The sequence below is a fragment of the Rhinolophus sinicus genome, linkage group LG07, assembly GCF_036562045.2.
Source record: "Rhinolophus sinicus isolate RSC01 linkage group LG07, ASM3656204v1, whole genome shotgun sequence".
Lineage (NCBI taxonomy): Eukaryota > Metazoa > Chordata > Mammalia > Chiroptera > Rhinolophidae > Rhinolophus > Rhinolophus sinicus.
In genome coordinates this window covers 87556179-87569221 of record NC_133757.1, presented here as the reverse complement: position 1 = coordinate 87569221, position 13043 = coordinate 87556179, and the positions used below count along the sequence as shown (strand labels likewise).

At 45.3% G+C, this 13043-nt stretch overlaps 1 protein-coding gene across 1 annotated transcript; it reads right to left on the bottom strand.

Moving 5' to 3' along the window:
* Positions 1-8703: 8703 nt before the first annotated feature.
* NKX3-1 (NK3 homeobox 1) lies at positions 8704-12177 on the bottom strand. Its single transcript, XM_019714814.2, has 2 exons — positions 11813-12177; positions 8704-10725 (listed from the first exon to the last, which is right to left on the bottom strand). Exons 1-2 carry the CDS (start codon positions 12108-12110, stop codon positions 10307-10309), a joined length of 717 nt encoding a protein of 238 aa, XP_019570373.1. The 5' UTR covers positions 12111-12177; the 3' UTR covers positions 8704-10306.
* Between the last annotated feature and the right edge of the window lie 866 nt (positions 12178-13043).

The following is a 13043-nucleotide window of genomic DNA, read 5'->3' as shown; positions in this document are numbered from 1 at the left end:
CCATGGGCCACCTACCCTACAATACTCAAAGATCAAACTTGGCCATGGAAGAGAACTTGGCCAGTTCAAGAATATTTATGACTTTAGATTCTTTCTTTCTTTTATGAAAGAACACTTTAGGGGGAAGAAAAGGTCTACATGGTCATAAAACACTGAACTTCAGCTTTCTCAGAAGCCCTCCCTCCAGTTCACTTTTTGGAGGACTTTAGTGGATGAGGCACTGGCAAAGAACAAAGTGGTCTGGTAGGCTTTTTCCCACTTAGTGCTTCCCCCAGGACTGGGGATAGTCAATTGAAAACCAATCAATATGTTTCATTTTTGTTTTCTGTATAAATAGTTGGCTTATCTGAAATGGCCTTTTTCCAAAAGCTAATAGCCATAAATTTCTGCAGCTGGACATGTTTAGAAATGCCTCTTAGCTATTTTTGTTGATTTATTTTGTCTGTATTTGTGCAATCCAGGTTTGGGCATAGAAGCAAGCTTCCCTGGGCACTAGTCCTCTACCTCTAATGATTTAAACTCAGGGGACATAGTCCCTCTCCTGTGGGAAAGACCCCATGTGGAAGCTCATGGAGTTATAGCTCAGCGCAGGAGAAATGACTACATCCTGGAGAATCATCTTTGATTCTTTTTGTAGAACTTTAGTGTGTATTTTCCCCTGCCTGTTTTGAAACTCTTTCTTTCTTTCTTTCTTTCTTTCTTTCTTTCTTTCTTTCTTTCTTTCTTTCTTTCTTTCTTTCTTTCTTTCTTTCTTTCTCTGTCTCTCTCTCTCTCTCTCTCTCTCTCTCTCTCTCTCTCTCTCTCTCTCTCTCGTCTATAACTCCAATTTCGAATAATACGGTGATTATATGTTATACAATATTAACTCACAGGCATATTAAAAAAAACCCACACAAATGAAAATGCAAATACTATTTGCTATATAGGTTCATGGAAAAGTGTATATGAAATGTATTAAGTGACTATTGCATATATTTCATTATAGTATGTAAAATTTATGTCTATATTTGGATAATGTTTAGACATTTTCTCAAAAAGAGGAAAGTGAACTGAAAATTCTTAATGACCTAATATATGCTGGATTTAGCTCACTTAATTCTTTGAACAACCCTGTAAATGAGACATTGTTACCTCCATTTAAAGATGAAGAATCTCGGTCTCAACAAGGTCAAATAACTTGCCTAAGGTCATACTGCTAATATAAAAGTACAACAAGGGTTACAGGTCAGTCAAAGCTAAAATCCATGCTATTTTCATTATGAGAAACCTAAATTATTGATTTAGGGAAATGGCTTAGAATTACAACGTTTTTGGTTAAAAATCAAAATAAATATGAAGATATATTTGTCCCCTCGCTATTCACTGGATTACTAATTTCTGAGTTGGAGGGGAAGAGACATGAAAGGTATAATAGGGAGAACTCACCACCCCTCTGTACTTTTGCTTCTAGAACAATATTGTTACCTCTCCCTGGACGTCTATTTCCCAGGCAAAAATACACATGTCTGAGGTCTAAAGTCAAAAGGCTTCCATGCAAAGAATGCAATAGTTTAAGCTCAGGAATTAAGACAGAGCAATAAAGCAATCAGTATAGGTGGGGCTAAACTTAGAGGAAATTCCGAAATAGAAATTTATTTTTATCTTTCCAAGCCTCCGGCATTCTTTCCCCTCTCTTCTACAGTGATCCATTGTCAGTGTCACAACTTGTCTCTGTTGAAATTAATAAGTGTATTCATATTTGGTGATAAATGATTCATCAAGTTTAGTTCATTACTTCTCCCAAGAATATTCATATTTTAGTTGGAAATAGATTCTTCAGGTTCAAGAATGAACGTCTAAGGGTGGAATTTCAGATATCAATCAGCAGGTCTATCAGTAGATCTCCATTCCCCCTGAAATTGCATAATAGTTTCCCTGATGAATCAGAGATGGGACCTGTAGAGCTGACTTGATTCAGTTTACTACCATAAGGCTTCATTTCTCCACTTAACAGAAGAGCAGTTGAAGCTCAAAGATGTTGGGGAGATCGGCCCTCACCTCACAGTTAGTAGGAGGTAGACACTACTTCTCTCTCAGATCATAGAACCAGAGGGTTGGTAATGATCTTAGACTTGCACCATGTTTGTCCAACCTCCTTGTGACCTCCTCGCCAAATAGCTGTCACCTCCCCAGTGATAGAAGCCACATCAGCCCAGTGATTTTTTTTTTAGACATTGCTGATCTGAGCTGTCTGTCCCCTCGATGATTCCACCTAGGACAACATAGACAAAGTCTGATCCTTTTCTTTTCTTCTCTGACGCACCCTGGCCCTGACTTCCCTTTTCCAGGTTAAACGTTTTTAGTTTCTTCAACTCTTCTTCAGGTGACCACTTCAGACCCCTGGATTATCCCAATTATGCTTTTCTGAACTTGCTACAGTTTACCTCAAAGTATGGTGGTCAGAACCAAACCTAGTACTCCAGGTGAGTTCTGCAGTCACTCATTCATTCATTCACTCATGAATTCAGCAAAATACAGAGGGTGCCAAAAAAAGGTATACACATTTTAAGAAAGGAAAACTATTAAAATTGTAATACTCAATATAAACCAATAACAAAAGATGAATACAAGTCACGTTTGACTTCTGCAATTACAAGAGGTGCTCAGAGTGGTTACCATCAGCATCCAGACACTTCTGATTACGGTGAACCACTGCTTGATCGATGTTGACCAAAGTGTCCATTTGTATACGTTTTTTGGCACCCCCGGTATTTAATCAGTGTCAGACTTATCTCAGCTCTGTGCAGAGTAGGGGAGGGATGCTAGCTCCATTGCTCAAGACACAGTATCCTTTTGGTTGCTGCCCAAGATCAAATTTGTTCTGGTTTTTAGGGGCTCTGGTCAAGTGCTCTCTTAAGTCCTTTCCCGTAGCCTCCTGTTGTAGCATGTGCTTTGTTCTCCACCAAGCTGTTTCTCTGTGTGGGAAGCTGGCTCTATTTGTGTTGCAACATTTTTGGTTAAAAATCAAAATCAAAATAAAGGTGAAGATATATTTGTCCCCTCCATATTCAGGGGAGTGAAAACCCACCCTGCTACTCTGGGATGTGTGCCTGCACAGGCTTTTATAAAACATATTTGGGTTGCAAGGAGAATACCTTTCCTCAGATCCCGGTCCAGCTTTTGTTTCTTCCTGATGCCAAAGTTGACATGCCCTCAGTCTTGTCTCCGTAATAAAATCTAATCTCTGGGACATGGAGCCATCTCTCCACTCAGGGGTCAATCAGAAGCCAACGAGAGAGGTGGTGAACTCACACATGCATGAAGATGCTTCCACAGGCCGTGGAAAACTACTGGTCCTATTCCTTCCCTGTCCCTTCCCACTCTTTGTTGTCCCTCCTCCCTTGCCTTGGCTCTTCACATGCAGTTAAACTAGCTCAGAGGAAAAAAAGGCAACAGCTCAGTAACAGGATAAACAATTTCAGTCAAGGTTGAAAAGGCATTTCTTGGAGCCGGGATTCTAGAAATAAGGAGGCTGCAGAACTTGGGCAGCTAGACCAGTGGAGTCTACATGTGTCTTTCCTCAAGCCCACACCATCACCCCTCACCCTGTTCCTTTTCCCTTCTCTACTCAAAGAGCTCCTTCCAATGGAATTTCTTGACACGATCTATGCATTTGCTGTGGGTCTCACCTACCCATTGATAAGACAAGGAAAATTAAAAATCCAGAGAAATCATTTGCATGAGTCACACTGAGAACCTGGGGACCTTTGTCCCTAGTTTCCATCATCAGTTCATGCTTCCAATGTGTATGTTTCACACAGAACAAGAAAAGAAAAGCCTGCAGCCTCTGTATGTGTCTCGCTTCTCTAACTCAATTTGGAAGTCTCTCACCCTGATATCTCCATTATGCTGGTTTCTGTCACAGAAAGGAGCTATGGACCTTCTAATTAGAGCTCTGCTAAAACTAAGCACCTCCTCATGGACCTGTGCCTATAGCAATTCGTGGTACCCACTCCCCTTCTCACTTTGCAAGACGTAGAACCGGCCCGTGTTGGCCTTTGATGAGTCAGATATTCCTTGAAGGGAAAAGTCAAGGATCTAAGTATAAACAAGCTCTCAGCATGGAGTGAGGGAGGGATTCCAAACTTTTCCATGAGAGAATGACATCTCCTTTCATCCCCCAATTTCGTGTTGTGACTATTCCTTGCTTTCTTCTCCATGAAAGAATTCGGCAGAGCTAAGTCATTTCCATCATTCTTGTTTTCAGACGTTGCTTGGGTCAAGTTTATGCTTTTCTGGCCTTAAACTGGAGTTCTGATATCAACTCTGCATTTATTACATGCAAATTTTAGTCAAAAGCTCTCTTGTCACAGGCATATTCCTTCCCTCACCCCGCAAACCACCCTCCACCTTATCCATCTCCGCACACACTTTTTTAAAAAAGTTTAATATTGCCAATTTGGCAGAAGGAAGTGTAAATGTTATGTCAATCCTAAGACACTACTTAATCTTGATAGATGAGTTGTCAGGGAAGCGTGACGCTAATTGACAGCTGTTAAATGACACCGCTATTCCCAGCAGTGCACAAACAGGCTCTGCAGTTCCAGCACAGGTAAAAACTCCTCAACAAGAGTCCAGGATGGATGGTAACTAGACTTGCAGTGATGATCGAGTCTCAGTGTATACAAATGTTGAATCATTAATGTGTACACTTGAAACTAATATAATGTTATATGTCTCTTACATGTCAATAAAGACAAAGAAACAAACACAACTAAAAGACAGGTGGAAAAAAAAAAGTTGAGGATGGAATATTCTTTTCTGTCTTCCACGGGCAGAGTGCATTGTCAGTCTGGATGGGCCTGGCTTGGAGATGGGTAGTAAATGCTTCTGGATTATCAGGTTAGCCAAATACCCAGGCAGTTTGGGTCTCTTCAGCTTTGGGTGAGGGATCACCTGGAAGGCGCTGGACTTTCCCGGATTATAGAGGACCGTTTGATGATGTCAGAAATTCCAAAAGGAGGAGGCTTGAGAAGAAAGTAAGAAGAGCTGAATAACATCTGTTCTTTGTAAAAAGAACAAGCAAGCCAAAAAAAAAAGAAAAAAACCAAAAAAAAAAAAAACCAAACAAAAAAAAAAACAACCCACTACTCCCAGCTCCTCCCTTCTTGGCTTCTCCAGGTCGCTCTCTCTTATCCTGGCACCTGTGAGGCTGAATAGGCAAACCAGTTGGAAAGACACTAAGCAAGTGGTTTGTAAGCTTGGACATTAGTATTAAAAAAAATAGTGCTGTCTGAACTCTACCTGCAGAGAGTGTGGTGCCATTGGTGTTAAACAGGGCTGGGCTTTTGTGTGTTTTTGTGAAGACTCCCAGAATATCCTTATGTGCAGCCAGTGAAGACAACCACAGGACCGAGGGCCATCCTACAAATACACCAGAGGCTGTGGGGGTGACTGGTATTTGACATTAAATGCTGCTGGACTTCCACCTTCAAGAGGGCAAAATCTGCATTTATTTCTCCTGTGCCACCATAGTTTCCAGGCTTTAAAAAAAATCTGTAAATATCCTACAGTCATTCCAAGGAGAAAAATGGGATATTTCTGTGTGTCAGCCCATTACCTTGCAAATGGGGGTCATGCCCATCACTGGATTAGGGGAAATAGGTGGAGACTGCCTGGTTGGAAGAGGCCTCACAGGGCATCTAGCCTAAAAAAAATCTATCCTAAATCTCCCCTAAACCCCACATCAGGCCCAGAACAGGCTCAGGAAATAAGTCAAGGCCACACTGGAGCCTTTGCAGAGGTGAGAGGAGAACACAGTGTGGAAACTGAGATGTCTCCTTTCCCTTGCTGACTATTGGCGGGTTGTCTGTCTGGGAAAGTGTGTGGGAAGGCCAAGTCTATGGCTAAACTAGGAGCTCTTCGTGTCCCAGGACTATCGTTCCTGCCCCTTTCCTTGGACAGTAAATAACTCTTGGCTTTGCAAAACAAGCCCTGGTGACCTGTGCATGTTGGCTGTGGGGGCGCAGAGCCTGCATGTCTGCATGCAGAACTCAGAGTTTGGGGCCCATCAGGATCCGCCCGACTCAGATTTCCTCCCTGCAAAGACTGGTGGTGACCATGGCCACATGAAAGTGACCTAGGCCCCAAGAGTGACCAAAGAAGGGATCATATGTCTTAGAGAGAATTCCGTGGTGTTCCCCGGAGCGCCCAGTACAGGGGAGAAGCATCCCACAGCCTCTGGGAATGTTGATGCCGAGGAGTCACAGCTGTGTCCCTTCGTGGCCACTGTCTTACCCAGAAAGGAACTGCATTGCCCCAGGTTCCTCCCATTTTCAGGAGGCTAAGGCTGGGATACAAGCACCCACAGCCTTTCCTCAATCGGGGACGCATGAGCTTTGGAGCTTCTTAAAGTACTGGGTGAGGCCTCAGTTGCACCTGCATTGTGGGTCAGCTTCTTTCACTTCTCAACCCTGCCGCCCGCACTTCCTCTTGGACCTAACGTATCTCCAGAGCTGAGCGCACTCCCCATAAACCTTCTAGGTGCATCACAGAGCACTCAAGCTAAGTAACTTTCTCATCGTGGCCACTGTTTTCTCCAAGGTCAGCTGTAAGAGGCATGGTATTGATATCACCCAAGGACAACGACTTGCTTTGTAGTTTAAAGGAACACGCTTTTTGTCAGGTGTAAATCTCTGACACTCATTTCCCTTCTGGCAGCAGCGGCCTTCCTAAGGAGGGCTGGGGAGCACCAATGGAACCACCAGTGACCATGCTACAGTGACTCTAGAAATGGGTACCTGAAGTAACTTGAAAGACAGACAGCCAAGGGATTCCACAGTCCACAAACAGGTGGCATGCTGGGGAAAGTTGCTGGGAGGAGACAGTGTGAGACGAGCAGAGACACCAAAGGCAAGTTGGAAGCGGGACAAAGAAGAAGAGGCAGAACTTTCCTTAGAGATGAGAGATTTTTGTTTAATTTCCTGGATTAGTTACTTTTAATGATTAAAAAACAAAATCCACATTGTTAATTTACTGCCAGCGCCTTTGTAATTTGAGAGCTCAGGGCCTTCCAGGGGAGGGGAGGATGGCAGTCGATTTGTGCAAAGAGTTAAATCTCATGATGGGAACATGTTACAGGAGGCCCCACCTGTGTGTACAATGTACTTAAAGGATTAGAGCAAACTTTGAAATTATGATATGTTTTACCTCAAGTAAGTACCTTACTCTTTAAGCTTCTATTTCCTTGAAGGAGGGGGCAAAAAAAACCTATCTGTTCTTTCAGGTAATCAGGTGCATGAGACACTGCTTGTGGGATTTAATGACGGTTTAAGTGCAGCCAGATGAAGGATGTGTTATTTCCATATTTTATGTTAAACCTATTTTCAATACTTGTGATTGCGATTCAAAAGTGTTACTCGCAAGAGATCTATCTGCCCTGAATGAAGGCAACATTTTTCAGGGAGATGCTGGGGGGGTGGGGGGGGGAGCAGTTGTAATGTGAAGGGTTACTGGGAGACGAATGGGGAATTTTAAAAGAAGTGTTGTGTGGTCTGTGTTTTCCTTTCAGGGTCTTCAAGAAATGTAAGTAAATACCCGATGTTCTCTATTTAAACAAAAGGTACTCTTGGACTGGAGCAGGTGATTACTAAACTGAAGACAGAAATTCCTTTCCCCTCCACCTGACTTACCGGGAACAGAGGCCCAGTGCGTTTACAAAAGAATGAGCATCATCTGCTACTGCTTTTGATGATTTGTTCTTCATAGATTTGGGAGGTAGGCGGAGGGTGGGGAAACAAGGTAACCAGAAATATGTGAGCTCAATAGCATAGTCTCCAGGATACAGAAAGTCACACATGGATATGTCTGATAAAGACACAGTCCTTTATTTTATAAACACTCATGTTGCAAAAACATACATAGAAAAATAAAGTTTGGTGAGGGTACTTTATTAAATCTCAAGTCACAGGCCTTTTGCTTACAAATCAGAGCAGGGTTTGTTATGCACGTGGAGAACCCAAACTAATTTATTAAACAGCTTAGAAACAGGCCATCTGGATGAAATGGTCGGGGGCACCCCCCCCCCCCGTTACGCCTGTCAGATACCAACATACGAGTTCTTCAAATGTTGTTCTACCAGTTCAGATATGGCTGAGTGACGAGTTCCAACGGGGGGAAAGCATGATTAAGTCACAGACCAAATAATTTTAAAACGAAGATTTTTTTTTTTTTTTTGCAACACAATATACATCACAGAAAAATGTTTAATACTTGCAGAATTGCAGGTTGGAAGAATTAAAGTCCGAGGGTGAGGAGAGACAGGGAGTGAGCACTGAATGCCTAGCTTACAAGACATGCGAAAAGGAGACTGATAGAAACTGGGGTGAACTGGGCCAACTTTCTCTCACCTTTGGCAGTTTTGCCACCAACAGTAAATTGGCTCTCTTAATGGGGGGAAATTGAAAGGTTCCTTACTGAACAGAATTAAGTGGTAGGATCAAGAGATTTCCAGGTCTCAGGGTACTTCATTAGTACCGGCTTTTTAATTCCGATATCTCCCTCTACCAGGTCACCTGAGATAATAGCATGAAAACATAAGGATGGCCACATTTCTCCTTTGCCCTCTTCTCATTCTCTTTGAAGTCACAAGGTGACTCATTTTGGGAACCTATTTTTTTTTTTTTTTATAGGCATTAAATATAGTTCCCAAAGCATTTGGACAGGTTTTTTTTTTTTTCTTTTTTTTTTTTTCTGTTGTAGTTTAGTGATGGAAGCCACAGTAATGTGTTTTGCAAACTTTCTTTTTTCTGAGCCTCTCCCCGCAGAGTGCTCTCAGCCATGTCAGCTTGATCAGAGGACTGGACTCTTTAAGGCCCAGGTCACCTTTCCTTACACAACCCACCCAGGAGCCCTCGATTTCCACCAGACATCTCAATGGTGCCAACCCTGCATTTTGGAGTTCTTCCTTGTGTGTGAAAGCCATACCTCTTACCTCCTCTGACTGCAGGGGTCCCCCAGGGTTGTCAAGACTTTGAACTGTAACAACAGCCATCAGAAGTCCTATAAAAGCAGCCGTGACCCTCTAGAGCTATCTCAAGTCTTTAAATAGGGTTTGGGATTTAATGCTGTATATTTTTAAAGGAAAGAAGAATTGTTAGCTACCAAAAAATGCATGTCTTTAAGCCAATTCAGACTCTGCCCCCCTCCCTTGTAACCCAGGAAAGATAAAGTTTTTTGGGGAAAAAAGGAGACCAGATCTCAGGCTAAATAAGGAAGGCATATGTGAGGTGCAGCCAGACTAAGTCTGGACTGAAAAGAAGCCCTTCAGTGGGTGATTGCTGTGGAAAAGGAACGAAAACTAAAAGGAGGGAAGGAAGGCGCCCAGAGTAAAGAATTATGTGATCTGTCATGATGTGATATGAGTCGTAGCCTGAAAACTCCAGAAACTTTCTCATTCTGAATTCTCAGGCCCAGGGCAAAAAGGTCCAGGAGAGGCTTTTTTACCTTTTGCTAATAAAATTATACTGCTCCCTGCAGCAGTGGGAGACTTGTCCTTTGGCCACTGTCTTGGACACATGGAGATTCTTCTGGCGTGGGCCACTTCTTACAGTGGAGTTCTGTTTACACAGCTTGTCTTAAAACCACAGTGAGTGCTGCTTCTTCTACTTGGGTCACCGTGTAAATACTCAGGTTGGTGTACTCTTACAAAAGAACTAAGAAGAAGCTTATATTTTCACCTCCTCCTACCCATCTCCACAGCGGAAGCCAAGGTGCACTGAGTAGGACGGGTTTCTCGGCGACACCTCTATTTCCCTCTCTCTTACAGGGACAGAGAGAAAACGTGGTCATATTCCAAGGCCAACAAGGCTTTTGACATTAAGTCTAATTCAGTAGGTGACATCCTCATCTTGGCTGTCCCTTCTCCCTCAGGTTTGTTCTTTTAGTGTCAGTGCTCAGTTACCCCAGAGAATGGAGTTCTGGGAACGGAATCCTCAGAAACAATGTGGAAAGCTCATATCAAATCATACACAGTGCTGTAAACAGCACTTGGCTTTATCCTTCCCCACTTCAAGCAGGTCTCTGAAAGCAAAAACGACCTACGTTATGTGTTAGGGAAACTATTTAGATATTAAATTATTCACCAGCCCAGATCTTTCATTGGCCCACCAATGAAGAACCTGGGGTTTCCATGCAAACCATGCAGTTTTGGTCTGCATGCCTCTCGCTCCCCAATCCTCCCTGACCCTGCCTGGCCCCTTTTGCCTTCCAGGGAGACAACCTGGGAAAGGCAGTTTCTGATCACGCATGGTTGTTGTCTGAGCTGGTGTTACCAGAAAGCTGGGCTCCAGCCTCCCAAGCAGTATAGGTAGGGATAGTGAGGATAGCTGTTGTACATGCAGAGGAGGGAGGCTGGAGAGAAACCCTCCTCCTTCAGGGCTGGCAGGGAGGAGTGCTTCTCCAGGCTGCCCAGGTCCGAGGTAAGCTGCTTCCGCTTGGTCTTATAGCGTCTGTTCTGGAACCATATTTTCACTTGGGTCTCAGTGAGCTTGAGGTTCTTGGCCAGGTGTGCCCTTTCAGGGGCTGACAGGTACTTCTGGTGGCTGAATTTCTTCTCTAACTCAATGACCTGAGTGTGGGAGAAGGCAGCGCGGGAGCGCTTCTGTGGCTGCTTGGGGGTTTGAGGAAGGCTTGGCAAGGCGCCTGAAGTGTTTTCACAGTCCACCAGATACGTCTCCAAGTGCCTATCTGGAAAGGAGAGGGGAGAGGGCAGAAAGGGAAGGAAAACGTTACATGTTAGCAGGGAAGAGAACAGAATTCAATCCACCCTGATTTCTTCAGTGAGTGAACAAACAGCCCACTGTCATCATAGATACATTTCACTTTTTTCACATGACTAAGGAGCTCTCCCGGAGTGGGGAGGGAGTGACTGCATATACTATGTAACCGTTTTCTAATAGCTATCAAGTACCCAAAGTAAGAGGCAGTTAGTGGTAGAACTTCCTACCGTGCCATCCAGAATTAAATAGGGATTCTGGATATGTGTACTGAAGAGCGGTGAGGGATGACAGGGAGAAATAAGATGCCTCGTGAAGGACCTAAGGCATCTTGCGTTAACATTCAGGTGACAAAAGAGGGTTTGTGTGTGCCAGGAGAGGCTGTGAGGGCTAATGGCAAGCTCCTTCTCTGGCTATAAGACCCTTTTTTCTCTAAAGAGCCCTTAGGATGCCTCATAAGAAGTGATGGGAAAGAAGATAAGTCTATTCTAAATGTTCCAACCGTGTTGTATTTCCAGAAGACCACAGGAAACTTCCAAATTTACTGTTTTACTGCCAGTGGGATTGGGAAGCAAAGGGGGTCTTTGATGGGCAAGCCCTAATTTATTTATATTAATAATTATCAGTTATTTGTTGTCAATTACTGTAACTGCCAAGAGGTAACGCGGCTCTGGTGCGGATCAAGGGTCGCGCAGCGCCTGGGAGCTGGGGTTGGGGTTCCACCTGGGACGCGGGAGGACAATGGGTGCTGCGTGCGCGCTCTCTTTTCAGCCCGGGGCGCCGGGGCCCCGGAGGCCGTAGCAAAGTGCGGGCGAGTCAGGCGGATATCTACATCCTGCGCCACTCTGACACTAGGGCTCAGGGTTAATCCCGAGGCGCGTCCGCTGCGGGAGGCAGTGAGGTCCCTAGGCGTGTAGCGGCGGGCCCGCATCCCTGCAGCTGGAACTCCGGGAAGTGCGCCTTGGACTCGCCCTCATGCTGGTACAGCCTTCAGGCCTCTCCGCCCTCAGCAGGTCCCCACCCGGCGCAGCCCGGCCTCCCCAGCCTCGCCGATTTACCTGACTCGGTCTCGGCCGGCGGTTCGGCCTTCACCGGCGCGGCGCAGGGCCAGGCTCTCGGCTCGTCCTCCTGCGCCCCGGCGCCACCTCTTCCCTCCGCTGGCTCTGGCTCTGGGTGTTGCCTGGGGGCCGGCTGGCGCGGAGGCTGCGGTGGGGGCCGAGGCTGAGGGCTGCCCCTGTGGCCGGCGCGCTGCTCCCCGCCGTCCCGCAAGATGTCCTGGATGAGGAAGGAGGTGAGTGGCTTGGCCTGAGTGGCCGCCCGCGCCTCCCCGAGCCGCAGGTCGAGAGCCCTGAGCATCCCGGTGGTTCAGCCCCAGCGCCCTCGCTTGGGACCCGGGCGGCTGCGCCTGCGGCGGCCGCCCCACTTTCACTTTCTGCAGCCCGCGCGCGCTTATACCCTTGGGTGCGCGCGCCGCGCAGCATTCCCATTGGCCGCGGGGACACTGGCCGTGCCGCTGATTGGTCGCTGGGTTCTCCAGGTGAGGGGGTTGGAAAGGGGAGTACTTCACACGGTTGCGGTCTTCTCTTCCCTAGAGAATTCCTTCCCAAATTCCTTCTATTCCCTGGCTCACCTCCCTAGGTCGTTGTCCCAGGCTGGTAACGAGAACCAAAGCAGGTCTCCTCTACCCAACCCACAACAGAATGCTCAGACAATTCTGGGGAGTAACGATACAGAAGAGAAATACGCCATTTAGCTCTTATAGGCTGTTAAAGTGCCTTTACTCACGAAGAGGGGCAATTGCCACCATCCCAATTTACAGGTGAGAATTCTGGGTGCCCCGTGAAAAGGAGAGGTTGGTTGCAAAGCTGGATCTACTAAGGTTCACAAAGAGGCACTACAAGTAGGTGAAATACCTGACCCCAGGCTGGATTCTGTACTGGACATTATTGGCGCCACTGATAAAAGTGGAACAGGAACGATGGTTTAAAGTATTGAATCGATGTTAAATTTACTGAAATTGATAACAGTACTGTGATTATATGAGAATATTCTTAGGAAATAAACACTAAAGTGTGCAGGGGAAAGGTCCACGATGTGTGTAACTTACTCTTAAATGGTTCAGAAACAATGACATAGAGGATAGATCCCACATGATACAGTGAACGGGTTAATACAGTATATTAACAATTGGTTAATCTGGTACGCAGGTCTTCCTTTGAACTATTTCTATTTATGAAACTTTTCTGTACATCCTGAAGCACCTTGCATTTGACTGCAAACTTTCCAAAA